Raw genomic sequence first — 17544 nt, 5'->3', positions numbered from 1 at the left:
AGAGGGTGTGCCCCATCAGAGGGCTCTGTGCCGCCTCTGTGCTGGTCAGTTTCACATGAGCCACAGAGGGTGTGCCCCATCAGAGGGCTCTGTACCGCCTCTGTGCTGGTCAGTTTCACATGAGCCACAGAGGGTGTGCCCCATCAGAGGGCTCTGTGCCGCCTCTGTGCTGGTCAGTTTCGCATGAGCCACAGAAGATGTGCCCCATCAGAGGGCTCAGCGCCGCCTCTGTGCTGGTCAGTTTCGCATGAGCCACAGAGGGTGTGCCCCATCAGAGGGCTCAGCGCCGCCTCTGTGCTGTCGTTTTGTCTAGGCTTAAACTCGTTTTTTTTTTTTGGGAATGCTTGCATCATGAGAATGTTGTCCTCCTGAAACTTGTTGGACTTTCTGGCAGTCTGGAGTTTGTGGAGGGAGGCGCAGGCGCCTGATGGTGCCTCTGTGCCCATGGCCATCCCTCCTCCACACACTTCATCTTCTTTTGCCTTTGCTAGTAGCTGGGGAGGAGATCTTCAGAGGCAAAGCCACCAGGATGTCCTGTCTCCCTGGCTTTGGGCTCCCAAAACCTTTGCTGTGGGTTTCAAAGATGTGAGAAAGAGGAGAAATGTCTTAGGCTAAAATCTGTCCTCCTCAGATGGTTGACAAGCCCCCGTGAGATCCCACGCTGTCACTGTCTCTGAGCTCATCACCCCTTCCCTCTCTGCCTCTGTCACAGTGACCTTCTCTCTGTTCCCCAAAGAGCCACCCTTCCTGCCTTAGCCCTTGCCATCCCTTCTGCCTGGCATACTGTCCAAGGGTCTCAGCTCAGATGTCACCTTCTTGGAAAGGATGCCCTGACCTGCCGCAGGGTCGTGTTCTGCTTATTCCTGCAGCATGTAGGAGGGTGAGACCAAGTCTGTTTTGTTTCCTGCTGTACCTCTAGGGCCTTGAACAACACTGGCCCAGAGTCAGTGCTCAGTAAGTAATTGTTGAGGGAAGAAACAGACAGGAGAGGTAAGGAATATTGAAGCCACAGAATGCGCTCTGTTCTTCAGTGGGGGCTGAAATTATTTTTATAATACAGGCGGGGTATCCCTAATCCAAAAATCTGAAATATGAAATGCTCCAAAGCCTAAAACTTTTTGAGCACTGACATGACAGTCAAAGGATATGACCAATGAAACATTTTAGATTTCATATTTTCAAATTACGGGTGCTCAACTGGTAAGTATACCATAGATATATAATGTAAATATTCCAAAATTCAAAAAAATCTCAAAATGCTTCTGGTTCTAAGCATTTTAGATGCTCACCCTGTAGTAATGTAATTAGGAAATACCCTGTAGCAGTGTAATTAGCCACTGGTATAAACTGACTGTGATGAGCTACCTTGTATTCAGGCTCTGCACTCAGAAGGAACACCACTCTAACATCTAGGAAAGCAGTAAACAGTCATTCGAATCTTTATTAAAGAATTTTAGAGATCTGGGGTGTAGGAAATAAATTGCATGGTACAACAAAATGTCCCAATGATGTTTTTGATGCATTTAACTCCCTAGACTTCCTCTTACCCTGGCAGTTGCTCCCTCTTGAAAAACAATCTACATTATCTCCTACATTCTCTCTCACAAGCCCGTCTCTGGCAGCAGCCCTCCTGCTGTTTCCCTTATCCCTCCATCCTTACTTACTCATCCTTATTTTCTATCCTGTGTCTCTGCCATGTTTTTTTTTTAAAAAATACCTACTGGTACATATCCTGCCAGGCACAAAGTAGACACTATACATTATTGGATAGGTGGAGAGTGGGAGGGAGGAAGAAAGGAAGAAAAGAAAAAAAAAAAGAAAGAGAAAAGGGAAGAAAACCAGAACTAGACTGAGATCACTCTCAGAAACTTACCTGGCAGCAGTAGCACCTGTGCCGCTCCAGGTATCTGGAGATGCAAATGCAAGGAAGACTCTTTAAGGAACCTTTCTGAGACGACTTAGCGGGCTTTGCGTTCTTTAGGTCACCATTCTAAATAGACCATAACTAGTAAAAATTAAAATATGCATGCTCTTTGACTCAATAATTTCACTTGTAGAAATCTATCCCATAAAAATGCTAATACAAGTATTAAAAAAAAGTATAAAAATACTTTTATCAGGCTGGGCAGCATAGCAAGACTCTGTCTCTGCAAAAAAATAAAAAATAAAAAATAAGAAAAGAAAAAAGAAAAAGTAGCCAGGCATGGTGGTGTGCGCCTGTAGTCTCAGCTACTTGAGGTGGGAGGAGACCTCGAGCCTGTAGTGAGTCAAGATTGCCTGCTGTACTCTAGGCTGGGTCTCAGAGCAAGACCCTGTCAGTCAATCAATCAGTCAATCAATAACAGCTATACATAGTAGTCCAGTGCAAGCATTAAAGAGCATAAGATATAGTTAATACTGCACGTTTCTTTTCTTTTTTTTTTTTGAGATAGGGTCTTACTGTGTTGTCCAGGCTGGAGTACAGTGGCACTATCTTGGCTCACTGCAACCTCCGCCTCCTGGGTTCAACAAATCCTCCTTCTTCAGCCTCCTGTGTAGCTGGGACTACAGTGCACGCCACTGCACCTAGCTAATTTTTTAATTTTTGGTAAAGATGGGGTTTAACTGTTGGCCAGGCTGGTTTCAAACTCCTGGGCTCAAGTGATCTGCTGGCCTCAGCCTCCCAGGGTTGGGATGATAGGCATGAGCCACCACACCTGGCATTACTGTGCCTTTCAAGAAAGTAAATGCTTGGCTGGGCATGGTGGCTCATGCCTGTAATCCCAATACGTTAAGAGGCCAAGGCAGAAGGATTGCTTGAGCTCACAAGTTTGAGACCAGCCTGGGCAAAATAGCAAGATCTTATAGCTACTGAATATTAAAAAATTAGCACAGGCATGGTGGTGCATTCCTGTGGTCTCAGCTATTCAGGAGACTGAGGTGGGATCATTGCTTGAGCCTGGGAAATGGAGGCGGCAGTGAGCTATGATGAAGCCACTGCCCTCCAACCTAGATGGCAGAGCAAGACCCTGTCTCCCCTCCCCACCGCCGCAAAAAGCAAATGCTCAAAAGATGTTTGTTGATGATAATACTCAGTGCTGAAGCAATTATAGTGAAACCAGCACATCTCTTTTGGAAAACAATTTTTTACTGGGTGTTATCAAATCATAAATATTTTTATTCCTGTTGGCCTTATAATCTCATTTTGGGAGACTGATACTAAAAAATAACATAAACAGGAAAGAGAGTTATGTGAATTAGGGCTTTATTACAAAATTATTGATCACAGGAAATCACTAGAAACTATTCACATGGCTTCAAAGGAGAAGCGCTAAGTGTTTTAACCCATGGAATGTCAGGCCATCCACTGTGAAAATCGCAAAATGCAAAGATGAGGTGGCTCTCTATGTCCTGATGTGGATGGATGTCCTTACATATTGCAGAGTAATTGAAAAAGAAACCCAAGTGGACTCTGAGATCCCAGAGAGTGTGTTTACACAGGTGCACATATGCAGTTGTATGCAGTTACATGCCACAGTCTGGGATGATCTGGGATGGCTTGGATGTCATAGGATGGCCTGGGACAGTCTGGGATATCCTGAGATGGTCTGTAGCTACATGTATGTGGATGGGGAGAGGGGGACCACTGCTGCTGAGTGCTTTCTCTTTTAATTCTTCATGCTTCTGTATTGTTGTTGTTTTTTTTTTTTTTTTTTTTTTTTTTGAGACAGTCTTGCTCTATGGTCCAGCCTGGAGTGCAGTGGTGTGATCTCAGCTCACTGCAACCTCCGACTCCCAGGTTCAAGCAATTCTCCTGCTTCAGCCTCCTGAGTAGCTGGGATTACAGGTGCGCACCACCATGCCCAGCTAATTTTTGTATTTTTAGTAGAGACAGGGTTTGACCATGTTGGTCAGACTGGTCTGGAACTCCTGACCTTGTGATCTGCCTGCCTCAGCTTCCCTAAGTTCTGGGATTACAGGCATGAGCCACCGTGCCTGGCTGTAAACAAGTTTTTAAAATACTAGTTGTTAAGAATACCAGAAAAGAAGCTTTAAAATGATGATGTTTTAAGAAAATTATTTTCTTTGCAGGGGGCCGGGTACAGTGGCTCACACCTGTAATCCTAGCACTTTGGGAGACCAAGGTGGGCAGATCACCTGAGGTCAAGAGTTTGAGACCAGCTTGACCAACGTGGTGAAACCCCATCTCTACTAAAAATATGAAAATTATGTGGGCTTGGTGGCAGGTGCCTGCAATCCCAGTTACTTGGGAGGCTAAGGTAGGAGAATTGTTTGAACCCAGGAGGTGGAGGTTGCAGGGAGCCACCTGGGTGACAACAGGGAAACTCCAGCCTGAGTGACAGGGTGAAACTATCTCAAAAAAAAAAAAAAAAAAAAAAAAAAGTAAAAGAAAATAGTGTCTGGAAAATGCCCTTTCTTCTGCTAGTTCGAGAAACTGTTCTAAGAGGGCCTTTCATGGAAGTGACAGGGTTTCTACAGAAGGTGTTGCCGGTTGGGTGACTGCTGGAGGCTGGGGCTGGTGTGAGCTGCAGGGCCCTGGCATCCTTTCTGCAGGAGCTTGGCCTACACATCAGCTGTTTTCTAGGCCAAGGGCTCAGAGGGTGCAGGAAAGTCGAGGGCACAGCCTTGTGGTATTACCAAAGCTTCGTTCCACAGCAGGGATCCTTGTGTATAACGTGATAGTTTCCACTCTTGAGCACGACCAATTGCCAGTTCTGGGCTTGAGTCCCTGCATCCCTGATATAGTTCTCATCCAATTCAGCCAAGGATCTAGACGAGGAAATGAGGTCTGGAGGGGTCACAGGTTTGTCAAGACCTTGGTAGAGCTCCTTTCCAGCATGTTCTGGATACTTACATGGCTGGAAATCTTGACTTTGGTACCACACGGAGCCTGTATTTCCATTGGTTTGGTACCCAGCACCAGAATGTGAGTGTCAACCTGAAAAAAAAATCAGAGCTTTGTGAGGTGGCAGTATCAGAGCCATTGGGGTTTATCTGAGGTGTGATTATTGCTAATTGAAAACTTTTCCCAATTAAAAACAAAAAAACAAACTAAAATTTAAAACACACACCAGAAAAAATGATCTTTTAACATGTCAAATTTATTCAGGAGTAAGTAAAAAGGATTATAAAGTAGGATGCATAGCTCTGGCAAGCCACAGGTGCACCCGAAGAGGAGAGAGAAAGGGAAAGCTTTTATTGGCAAAAAGAAGTTTGTACAAGCTGCTTGAAAACAGAGTTTATTGGTTCCTGAGGCTCAAAGCCAGAGTTGGCATCAGTTCATTGGTGGAGACGCTGTTACCAGGCAAATGTTCTTTGAAGAGCGTCTTATCTGAACTGCTGCAGTCCTGAAGAATGTCTAGTGATAAACCCAGTCTAGAAATACGTGCATACGCGCAAGACATGGATCATGAAAAGCATGAGATGCATGAAGGACATGGAGGAATTTCTTGTGGGATGATTTTAGAAAGTCCTTGAGACAGTTGTTATCTCAGAAATGCAGGCATGAGCTCCCCTCCTTTGTGCTATCCTGGCTCCAATTTCTTTGGGCCTGATGAGTGATTTTTATCCTGGTATCTGCAACTTTCACACCAGTAACAGGAACAGGCCAAGACGCATCCAGATTAGGTGAGTGTTTCTAATTTCAGTGCATAATTTGTATTTTCCCATGAGTGAGCTGAGGAGAAAATGGTTATAAGAAAATCAAGTACCGTTGTACTTTTCACATGTGCAATAAAAGAAGCATCTCGTTACTGCTGAGCTGCATACTTTCTTTTTTATGTTTATATTATGGGGGATTTTAAGTTCCACCAGACAGTATGACCTTTGTTAAGAAGCTGTAACAGTATGTTTTAAGTATTGTGCATGTATGGCATGTAGGCATGGGTACATATGGATATATATATGGATATGTATATGGATATACATATGGATATATATATGGATATGTATATGGATATACATATGGATATGTATATGGATATATATGGATATGTATATGGATATACATATGGATATATGTATGGATATACATATGGATATACATATGGATATACATATGGATATATATATGTACCCATGCCTACATGCCATACATGCACAATACTTAAAGTATACATATATTGAAAATAACTTTGTTTCCTGCTTATTACAGTTTTAAAAATATTTCCCCATTTTATTTAAAGGTCTTTATAGATTCCTTTTAATACCTGCATGATATAATTTTAACGCCTGTACCATATACGTCATATATAAGTAGCATGGTTTACTTAACCATTTCTCTCCACTGTATGACATTTATGATGTTAACAAGTTTTTCCTATTATGAATAATGTGAGGATCAATCTTTGAACATGACTGTGGTTGGGCTTCTGATTCCTTTCTTAGGTTAGAGTCCTAGACGTGAAGTTGCTGGGTCAGAGGGCATTGACACATGAAAGTTTTCTCTGACGACCTTCTCACAGGGGTCGGCACTGCCTCTGAAACTTCCCCTCCCCCTCACCTTCCCTTCCTTTTCTTCTCCTCCTCCCCCATCCCCCTCCCCGCTCCCATCTCCCCTCCTCCTCTTCCTCTTCCTCCTCCTCCTCCTCCTTTCTTCTTTCTTCTTTCTTCTCTTGTTCTGTTGCCCAGGCTGGAGTATAGTGATGCTATCTTGGCTCACTGCCACCTCTGCCTTCCAGGTTTAAGTGATTCTCCTGCCTCAGCCTCCTGAGTAGCTGGGATTACAGGTGTGTGTCACCACACCTGGATAATTTTTGTAGTTTTAGTAGAGACAAGAGTTTTGCCATGTTGGCCAGACTGATCCTGAACTCCTGGCCTCAAGTGATCGGCCCACTTCTGCCTATCAAAGTGCTGGGATTACAGGTGTGAGCCACCGTGCCCGGCTTCCTGTGACTTTTTCTTTTCCCAATTTGTTCTCCCAGTCACTGAGTGCTTTTCTTCCTCAAATCCATTCTCCAACATTTCTGGAAAACCATCACGATTTTCAGTCCCTCTTTTCTTTCTCTGCAAAGCTCTTAAGCAGTGATCTGTCTTTTAGCAGACAAACAAGTACAGACGATTCCCCAGCAGTGGTGCTGAACAGGTGCTGCATCCTGGCTCTCCATAGTTAGGGGACTGGGCATTTCTGCATGATTCCTCCCTCTGAAGTGCAAGGCTCTGGTCACTTTTGTGGCAATGCTGTGTTTTCCCTTCTCACTTGCCAGGTTTTGGGGCCTTGTCACAGATGCCAGATGATTTGTATCGACCAGCAAACTGGGCAACGAAACCAGCATGTTTTCCAAAAACTTTCTGAGAGTCGTGAAAGAAAGGTAAGCGTGATTTCAAAATACAACACCTGGTTTCCGATCCTGGTGTTATCAATACCAGAACTGTGTTCATCATAGTGCAGAGTAATTTTTTTAAATGGGGGATTTGCTGCATACCCAAAGCTGTTAGGCTACCATTAACCTACTTTGTAATTTGTAGTTCCATCTTATTTTTCCTTTCCATCCAAGTTCTTACTTTTTTTTTTTACTACATGTATTTTTATGCTTTCAAATCTTGTTGAAAAGATAGAGAATATAAAAATAAAAACAAGTAATTCTATTGTCTTGATCATTCTTTACCACTGAGATCTCATGAAGAGTAAAATGCCTTACTATGAATAGAGTAGCTGCATAGAGTCAGTACATTTCATTAAACTGGAAATTCATTCATTATTCCTGGAAATTCATTTTCTTGAAAGTTAAAACAACTAAGTGTTATTATAAATTCCAGATTATAAAAACTGAACTTCCAACATGTTGATTCTTTAGAAAGGTATATTTTCAGGCTTATATTTTCTGTTAGGACTTTTTGTTTACAAAGAATTCCAGGAAGCCAAGTAAAGCAGTCAGACTACATAGAACAATTCTTGAAAATTAACAGAAATAACGCAAACATTGAATCTATTTCCAATAATAAGCTGGCAAGTAGACTGTTACATTGTTTCCTATGTTTCTTCAAAACCAGGAAATATGTAACAGTGTAGATATTTGATTTACGTAAGTTTTCTTACCAATACGGGATAGAAATGGCCTGCAGAGTGGTACATTTGACTGTTACAGCAGCCTGTCTATCAATGCAGGCTGTGTCATCTGGGGTGTGGGGACTTTGAGCCTGCACCATGCAGGTTGCTAGGAGAAGAAAGAAGGAGGCACCAATATAATACTAGGGTACATGAAAATAGTGTTTCTCAGCATCACTGTAGTTTTCATGGGACTGCACTTTTTATTTTTAAATATTGGAATAATTTTAGATTTACAAAACAGTTACAGTGAGGGTGCAGAGAGTGCACTCTTCACTCACATTTCTACAAATCTTAAGGAGTTAACTTGGCCCAATCCCCTAGCCTGGGGCCTGGAACATGAGGGTGTCCAACAGATGTTGTCACAGGAACAGACAGATCGGGGAGCACGTCAGGTCCTCCGAAGAGTTCTTAGTGGCTCACTTGCATTGATGGTTAACATTAAGCAGACTTACCTACTTTTCATTTTGGAACTTCCACCCTTATTCAGGAGAATTTGACAAAATTAACTTGTATCATTCTTTCTCAAGGAAAATGCAGAGCTTTGCCATTATCTTCCCCAAAAGGCTTTTATATCAGGCAGCAAAGGGGAAATGGGCCTGGTGGTGGTCACAGGCTGAGAGCAGGAAGAAGGTCCTTCTGCAGCAAGTTCAGGACATGTGGGACAGAGATGTGCCCAGCAAGAAGAGGTGTAGGGTGACCATAGAGAAAGGATGGATGCCTTAAGATGAGAATCTTTGGGGTCTAAAGTTAGGATTCTCCTCATGTCCCACTGCATTCTACTATGTAACAGATAGGACATATCAAGTCTCAGTACATGTCTTTAAAGATCTGAATTTTTTTAAGTTAGACATTAATATTTACAGAGTTATTTTAACTGCTAAAATAATCTAGCCTTTTGTTGTTGTTGTTGCTGTTTTGTTCACAGGTGAACTTTGGCATGTACCTGATGCACACATCACTGGATTTATCCTCCCCATGTTTCCTGTCTGTAGGATCTCAGGTGCTCCCTGTATTGAAAGAGAATGTGGAAGGCCACGATTTACCTGCATCTGAGAAACACCAGGATGTTACCTCCTGAAAAAAAATTTTTTAGCATACATTAAATAGAGATTTATAGGGATCTCTATTATTGTTAAGATCCGCAACTTGGTTCAGTAGAACTTGGTGTTTTGAATAAGGTGAGCCCTTTTCCTTTAGAGGCAGGGAATGCTCTTATCTGCTTCCTTCTGCCTTTGACTTCTCACCCTGCACATCTGCACTGGCTATGCTCAGGAGAGCAGTTATGAGGCCTCAGGAATGAATGCTGCACCCACATCCAGTGAGACTCCCATAGGTATTTGAAGTATAATCATTTGTAATCAGATGAAATTTTTAATGAAGTTCACTGGGAAGATTGAACTTACTCCAGTCCCTAGTTTAGCATTTTCTCACATTGTTACTTTGTCTTTAGAGAGCATCTCTGATCTCTCCAACCCCTTTGTAGTGAGGAAGGGAGTCCATGCCCAGTGATCCTGGGTATGAGAAGATGCTCCTCTCCTCCCATGTACATGATGGTGTGGGTTTGTGCTCAGGGCCCCAGAGGGTGACCACATTCCTTGTGGAGAGTTTCTTCCAGGATATTTATGTTCTGAGCAAAGGCACAGGCCAGCAATTTCTTTCCTCTTGCTTCCCATCGCTGGCTGCCATCTTCATCCCCCACTGAGTTGATGACTTTTTTTTTTTTCTCAGCAGAGGACTTTATTGGTGGTCACCTGTGGCACAGGTTGGAGGAGCCAGAGTGCTATTTGTGGTGTAGGGACCACGAGCCCCGGCCCCACCCTCTTGCTTACACATGAGCCTGAAGTTATGCTCAGTGATGGTGGTGCTTATGCAGGTGGTCATCCTCTTCTCCACAAGCCCACCATCCTTGGTCCATCCACCCAAGAGCCTCCAAATCCCATCGAGGGAGGAACTTTGGCATTCAGGAATCCTGTCTGTACCATCTTTGACCACCTCTCCTGCAGCCTCCAGATGAAAATGTTCAGTGAGGAAAACTCATTCTCTAATGAAGTTACGTGTCCCACTGAGTTTCTAAGAAGTTTCTCCCTGTGCTGAGCTTGTGTGTGTCTTATCTGCTTCCCCATGACTTCCAGCCTTAGGTCTTACCTTGTCATCTGGAGCGATGCAGCGTGAGTACATCCACTCCACATCCATTCTGCCAATGTCCTTCTGAAGCTTGCTGTCCATGTGTGAACCCAGTTCCTTCAGCATCTGCCACTGGATTGTTGTATTTTTCCAGTCACTTCTCCCCCAAATGCCTGCCCACCACGACCCACTGCGTCTTCTGAAAGCCTGTGCCACCCCATCTCTTCTGCTGCTCAGCTGGAGAGCAGGCGTCAGGCTCAGGCTTCCCTGCCTTATCCGTTCAGAGCTAGTGGGACTCAGGGTCAGTTTGTTTCATTATCATTTGTGATAGTTTGTGTTGTTCTCAGCACTAGGTGGGATTTGAAAGATGAGGTGTACTCTGTTCTCAAGGATGCTTGAGATGGAGCCTAATGATTGCACACTCACATGTTGTGCAGAGTTAAGGGTAAAAAGTACAACTCTGACTCTGGTTCCTGAGATCAGTGAAAGAAGAGGCAAATGAGGTTAGGTGCGGGGGGAGGTGGGGTTTATTGTTTTGAACTGTTTATTAAAAATACAACCTATTTGAAGACTCAGCAGTACCGCATCATGCAAGTGGGCTTGTCCTCATCAGCTAATGGATAGGAAAACAGTGCCCTAAAGTAATGAATTTATCCACCTGCTCAGGCTAGTTTCATGCAGGAGGAAACTTCCCAGATGGTACATTGCAGGATTTCCAAGACCTTCTGTTGACAAATGTGTCATATTAATTATGATGGAAAACAAGTCAGAAGACATGTTCTACAAAAATTGGCCAGGCGTGGTGGCTCATGCCTGTAATCCCAGCACTTTGGGAGGCAGAGGTTAGAGTGAACTGAGATCCTGTCATTGCACTCCAGCCTGGGCGACAGAGTACGACTCCATCTAAAAATAAATAAATAAATTAATTAAAAGTAAACATTGAGCAAGAGAGAGTGCCAGACTGCTAATGTACCATCTCTGTCCTTGTCATTAAGCCAAAGGCAGGTAGTTAAGAGCAGGGACCCACACTTAGGCTGAGAGATTTGTTACGTTGGTAGCAGGGTGGTGGTGTCTGGAACTTATGAATAGCATTTTCCGTTTAGCTTTTTCAGAGAGCAAGCTATTCTCTTATTACAACTACTAAATTTTGAGTTATTCTCACCTTTATTCAATTTAAAAAAAATTTATTATACTTTACATTCTGGGGTACATGTGCAGAATGTGCAGGTTTGTTACATAGGTATACACGTGCCATAGTGGTTTGCTGCATCTGTCACCCCATCATCTACATTAGGTAATTCTCCTAATGCTATCCATCCCCAATCCTCCCACCCTCTTCTGTCCCTCCCCTAGTGCCCCACCCTCAAACAGGCCCCAGTGTGTGATGTTCCCCTCCTTGTGTCCATGTGTTCTCATTGATCAATACCCACTTATCAGTGAGAACATGTGGTGTTGGTTTTCTGTTCTTGTGTCAGTTTGCTGAGAATGATGACTTCCAGTTTTATCTATGTTCCTGCAGGACATGAACTCATCCTTTTTTATGGCTGCATAGTATTCCATGGTGTATATGTGCCATATATTCTTTATCCAGTCTATCACAGATGGGCATTTGGGTTGGTTCCAAGTCTTTGCTATTGTGAACAGTGCCACAATAAACATACATGTGCATGTGTCTTTATAATAGAATGATTTATAATCCTTTGGGTATATACCCAGTAATGGGATTGCTGGGTCAAATGGTATTTCTATTTCTAGATCCTTGAGGAATCACACCACTCTGTCTTCCACAATGGTTGAACTAATTTACACTCCCACCAACAGTGTAAAAATGTTCCTATTTCTCCACATCCTCTCCAGCATCTGCTGTCTCTTGATTTTTTAATGATCATCATTCTAACTGGTGTGAGATGGTATCTCAATGTGGTTTTGATTTGCATTTCTCTAATGACCAGTGATGATGAGCTTTTCTTCATATGTTTATTGGCTGCATAAATGTCTTCTTTTGAAAAGTGTCTGTTCATATCCTTTGCCACTTTTCGATGGAGTTGTATTTTCTTGTAAATTTGTTTAAGTTCTTGGTAGATTCTAGAGATTAGCCATTTTTCAGATGTGTAGATTGCAAAATTTTTTTCCCATTCTGTTGGTTGCTGGTTCACTCTAATGATAGTTTCCTTTGCTGTGCAGAAGCTCTTAGGTTTAATTAGATCCCATTTGTCTATTTTGGCTTTTGTTGCCATTGCTTTTGGTGTTTTAGTCATGAAGTCCTTGCCCATGCTTATGTCCTGAATGGTACTGCCTAGATTTTCTTCTAGGGTTTTTATGGTGTTAGGTCTTGTGTTTAAATCTTTAATCCATCTGGAGTTAATTTTTGTATAAGGTGTAAGAAAGTGATCCAGTTTCAGCTTTCTGCATATGGCTAGCCAGTTTTCCCAACACCAATTATTAAATAAGGAATCCTTTCCCCGTTGTTTGTTTTTATCAGGGTTGTCAAAATCAGATGGTTGTAGATGTGTGGTGTCATTTCTGAGGCCTCTGTTCTGTTCTATTGTTCTATATCTCTGTTTTGGTACCGGTACCATGCTGTTTTGATTACTGTAGCCTTGTTTGAAGTCAGGTAATGTGATGCCTCCAGCTTTGTTTTTTTGTGTGTGTGTTTTGTTTTGCTCAGGATTGTCTTGGCTATGCGGGCTTTTTTTTTGGTTCTATATGAAGTTTAAGGTGTTTTTTTCCAATTCTGTGAAGAAAGTCAATGGTAGTTTGATGGGGATAGCATTTAATCTATAAATTACTTTGGGCAGTATGGCCATTTTCACAATATTGATTCTTCCTAACCATGAGCATGGAATGTTTTTCCATCTGTTTGTGTCCTCTCTTATTTCCTTGAGCAGCAGTTTGTAGTTCTCCTTGAAGAGGTCCTTCACATCCCTTCTTGGTTGTATTTCTAGGTATTTTATTATCTTTGTAGCAATTGTGAATGGGAGTTCACTCATGATTTGGCTCTCTGTTTGTCTGTTATTGGTGTATAGGAATGCTTGTGATTTTTGCACATTGATTTTGTATCCTGAGACTTTGCTGAAGCTGCTTATCAGCTTAAGGAGATTTTGGGCTGAGACAATGGGGTTTTCTAAGTATACAATCATGCCATCTACAAATAGAGACAATTTGACTTCCTCTTTACCTATTTGAATACCTTTATTTCTTTCTCAGTCTCAGAGGGAGAAGACACAGACAACAGGGCAAAGATAATGTCTGAATTTTTAAGAATTAAGGAAAATCACGAATCCTCAACTTTAGAAAGCACAGTCCTGAGCATGATACATAAAAATAAATCCATGATAAGCACAGCGTAATGCAACCATAGAATCCCCAGAGACAAAGATGAATCTAAAGCTGCAGCCACAGCAAAGAGATAAATCCCTACAAAGCAACAATAGACCAGAAGACAGAATGTAGACTTTGTCCAAAGTGCTGAGAGAAAAATCATAGTCCTTCTAGGATCTTCTCCTCACTGAAGCTAAGCTATCAATCAGACAAGAACAAAGGGAAAATACAGATTTTCTTTTCTTTTTCTTTCTTTTTTTTTTTTTTTGAGAGAGGTTCTCACTCTGTCACATAGGCTGGAATGCAGTGGTGCAGTCTCAGCTCACTGCAACCTCCACCTCCAGGGTTCAAGCAATTCTTCTACCTCAGCCTCCCAAGTAGCTGGGATTACAGGCGCGCACCAAGACTGCCAGCTAATTTTTGTATTTTTTGGTAGAGATGGGGTTTCACCATGTTGGCCAGGCTGATCTTGAACTTCTGACCTCAAGCAATCTGCCTGCCTTGCCCTCCCAAAGTGCTGGGATTACAGGCATGAGCCACTGAGCCCGGCCATGATTTTCAAAAACTTAGATAGCTTACCCACAGTAAATCTTCTCTGAAAGAACTTCTCAAGTTTGTAATTCAGGGAGAAGAAAGTTGAACTCAGAATCAAGAACTGATAAGGAAAGAGGAATAATGAATAAAGAGACAAATAAAAGAGTAATTAATTATAAAAATACAGAATAAAACAGTAATAGTAACACTAATGGCTAATTAAAGAGTAAAGAAAAGGAATCAAATTACCAAAAAGTAATGTTTTGACATTGGTCATGCTAAAGAATTCTAAGATCCTTGTATTGGAAGGAGGGCGAGGGTAATGAAGAGGCAGCAGCAATAACAGTAATAACATTTAATTTAAAAGCTTGCTCTACATATGGCATGGTCTGAAACCTTTTTTTTTTTAAATGTAATTAACTTATTTCCCAGAACAGCCCTGTGAGTTTGATGATATTATTGTTACCATTTTATCAAAGGGGAAAACTGGCCCTCAGGAGGCTAAAAGTGACTTCCCAAGGGACACAGTGGGGTGTGGCTGAGTTGTGATTCAAACTGGCACAGCCAGGTTCTGAGCAGGTTTTCTTAACCATGGCAATATTAAATGGACACTTGGTTAAGAAGTATGTTAGCATTTTAGGAGAACCATTAAAAGAACAGAAATAGAGTTTATAGCTTCTAAATCAATTGAGCAAAAATGAAATTAAAAATATTGGATCATGTCAAAAGAAGACAGGAAGAGAAAAAAATCATAGAAAATGCACAATAAAGAAAAAACAAAGAATCACATGGAAGATATAAATCCAAGTATATTAGTAATATCAACAAATGTAAGCAACTAATGGTATGTTTTGGGGAGAGTAAAGCAGAATGGTTAAATTGAATTTAAAAAAATATCCCTATGCTGCAGAAAGGAGACAAACCACGGAAACAAAAAAGATGAAAGTAAAAGAATGGAAAAAGATGTGCCAGGCAAATGTAACCAAAAGAAAGCTGGTATCAGTACATTAGAACAGGTGATATTTTAATTATTATCTATTTAATATTTGACTTTAAGGCAAAAATCATGTTTAGCGATAAAGAAAATCACCAAATAATAATAAAGGGTTAAATTCTCCAGGAACATACAACAGTTTAAACCAATTGGAATATAATACTAGAGTCTTAAGGCCTATGAAACAATAAAACAAAACATGATTGAATTACAAGAAGAAATTGAGCAATCCACAATTGTAATGGGAAAGTTCTCTCAGTGAACAATAAATAAAGCAGACAAAATTTAGTAAGGTCATAATAGATCTGACGAACACAAATGATAAAGGAATCTTCATCTGGTGAATATACACAGAATCCTTAACTAAACAATGAGTGAATACATATTTTTACATGGAATATTTGTGAAAATTGACCATGTGTTGCCTAGACTAGGGCAAATTTCAAAGAATAAGTATCATATAGACCACATTCTCTGACTACAACAAAATCAAATTATAAATTAAAAACAAAAAGAACAACTAGGAGATATATATATATATATATAATATTTTAAAACTACTTCTGAATAGCTCATAAATGTAAGAAAATTGTAATAGAGTTAGAAAACATTTAGGACATATCAATATTAGAATTTATTTAAAAATTTGCAAATTCAGCTAAAATAATACAAAGAACAAGTGTTATATCCTAAAATGCTTATATAAGAAGAAACCTAAAAACTTCACTTTAAAAAGTTAGAGAAATTATAGCAAAATAAATTTTGAGAAAATGGAAGAAGAAACTAACATAGAACACAAATAAACATAGAACAAAAGGGCAACAAACATAAAATAATAAAAAAACTAAAATATATGACAAATCTCTGGCAAGAAAAAAAGCACAAACATTACTAGGACTTAAAACCATATAACAAATTCAGCCTACATTTGTAAAAATTGTAAGAAAGACTTGTAAATTTTTATGTTCCTCAAAACAAACTCTTGAGATATAAAGCAAAATGGGAAGAATATTCTAGTCCAGCTAGCAACTAAGGTTAAAATAATAAAAACAGGAAGAAATAAGAAGAGAAATAAGTCTATAATCACAAGAGGGAAATTTGAATACATTTTTCTGTTATTGACAGAAATAGACTTCAAAATAGTAAAATTATAAAAGATTTGAGCAATGTCATTAGCAAATGTGGCTTAGTAAACATATACAGAATGGAACGACAGAGTCAATGAGAGCACAATACAAATTCTTTTCAAGCACACACAGTGTCTATAAAAATTGACCATTTTTATGATGATCGTAAATGATGAACCATTTTTTTTGGACAGGGCCATAAAGCAAGTTTCAACAAATTTCAACAATTAAAATCATACAAAGTGTGTATTCTGACTATAATGCCACTGAGCTAGAAATCAACCAAAAAGAAACTAGAGAAACCCCACATGTTTGGAAATGAATAAAAACACACTTCTAAATAACCTGTGTATAAAAGACAAAATCACAATGAAATATTGGAAAAGAATATTATCAGAATGATAACAACAATACTATGTATCAAAATCTGTGGGCTATACCAAAATGGTACTTAAAATATATAGCCCTGTAAGGCTATATTAGGAAAAAAGGAGAGAAATTAATAATTAAGCATTCATTCCAATAAGTTAGTAAGACAACAACAACAACAGTAAATTAAATCCAAAGATATCGAGAGGGAGCCGGTGCTGAGGAGGGAGCCCCTTACCAGCTGCCACCATATGCTCCAGCTGGATACTACACATCTCTGTCCCTCAGAGAACCCTGACCAGCCTCTGGTGCAGTGGTGCCCCTAAGTGAACTTGCTCTTTTGGATGCTGTCTAATCCTCAGGATCACCTGATTGCTCTCTATCAGCCTGCCAGGCAGATATCTGGAGCTGGACCTAGGGATTGGGGTTCTGTGGGCTAGTGTGGGCTAAGTCTATTCCAAGGATATGGACAAAAGATTCAAAGAGGTGTCAGGGGCAAGTCAGCATTTGCTATCCACTTCATTTAGTCCTATTTTGTCCCAAAGTGTGATCCAACCACTGAAGATTTATACATAGAGCCATGTGTAATTGCTAGCAGAGCAGCAATGTGTGATTCATCAAGAGCAGCTTGGGTACACTAGGATAAGAAGAGTTTGGAGTCATGAAAGAATAGCACATGAAGAGCAAGGCAGGTTTCCCATCAGCCTTCTTAGTCTCTCATGGAGGTGGTTTTGAAGAACCGTCTTTTTGAGAATGGCATATAAATAAAATCAATGACAAATTCTCAGAGTAAAGCACTGAGCAAATTTCCAATAATTTTGGTTGGAAACAAAGCCAATGTGGACTTTGCAGATAGATAACTCTGAATAAAGACCACAGCTACTATGACATCTAAGGTAGGACTAACTATATAATTTGTGGAACTCAATGCGAAATAAAAATGTGAAGCCCCTTGTTCAAAACTTATTCAGAATTTCAAGATGGCAGCAGCAAAATATTAAACTCAGCAGTGCTGATCTTACATC

The 17544-nt window shown here is 40.6% G+C and overlaps 1 protein-coding gene and 1 pseudogene across 3 annotated transcripts in view; both read left to right on the top strand.

Annotated features, from left to right (window-relative positions):
* Positions 1 to 15794, top strand: part of MOCOS (molybdenum cofactor sulfurase) — an 84835-nt gene extending 69041 nt beyond the window's left edge. For all 3 annotated transcript variants that reach the window (XM_064379259.1, XM_021670033.2, XM_064379260.1), the window contains 2 exons: positions 7206 to 7310; positions 8976 to 15794. In XM_064379259.1, the coding sequence (XP_064235329.1) occupies positions 7206 to 7310; positions 8976 to 9128 (258 nt within the window). In that variant the 3' untranslated portion in view covers positions 9129 to 15794. The remainder of the gene's footprint in view (positions 1 to 7205; positions 7311 to 8975) is intronic.
* LOC135276199 (U4 spliceosomal RNA) lies at positions 4956 to 5038 on the top strand (annotated as a pseudogene).
* Positions 15795 to 17544: the final 1750 nt, after the last annotated feature.

Source organism: Aotus nancymaae, unplaced genomic scaffold, assembly GCF_030222135.1.
Source record: "Aotus nancymaae isolate 86718 unplaced genomic scaffold, 86718_ANA_hifiasm-v0.15.2.pri h1tg000020l, whole genome shotgun sequence".
In the NCBI taxonomy this organism is placed as follows: Eukaryota; Metazoa; Chordata; class Mammalia; order Primates; family Aotidae; genus Aotus; species Aotus nancymaae.
The sequence above is the reverse complement of the archived record's forward strand: the minus strand, read 5'-3'. Positions and strand labels throughout refer to the sequence as shown.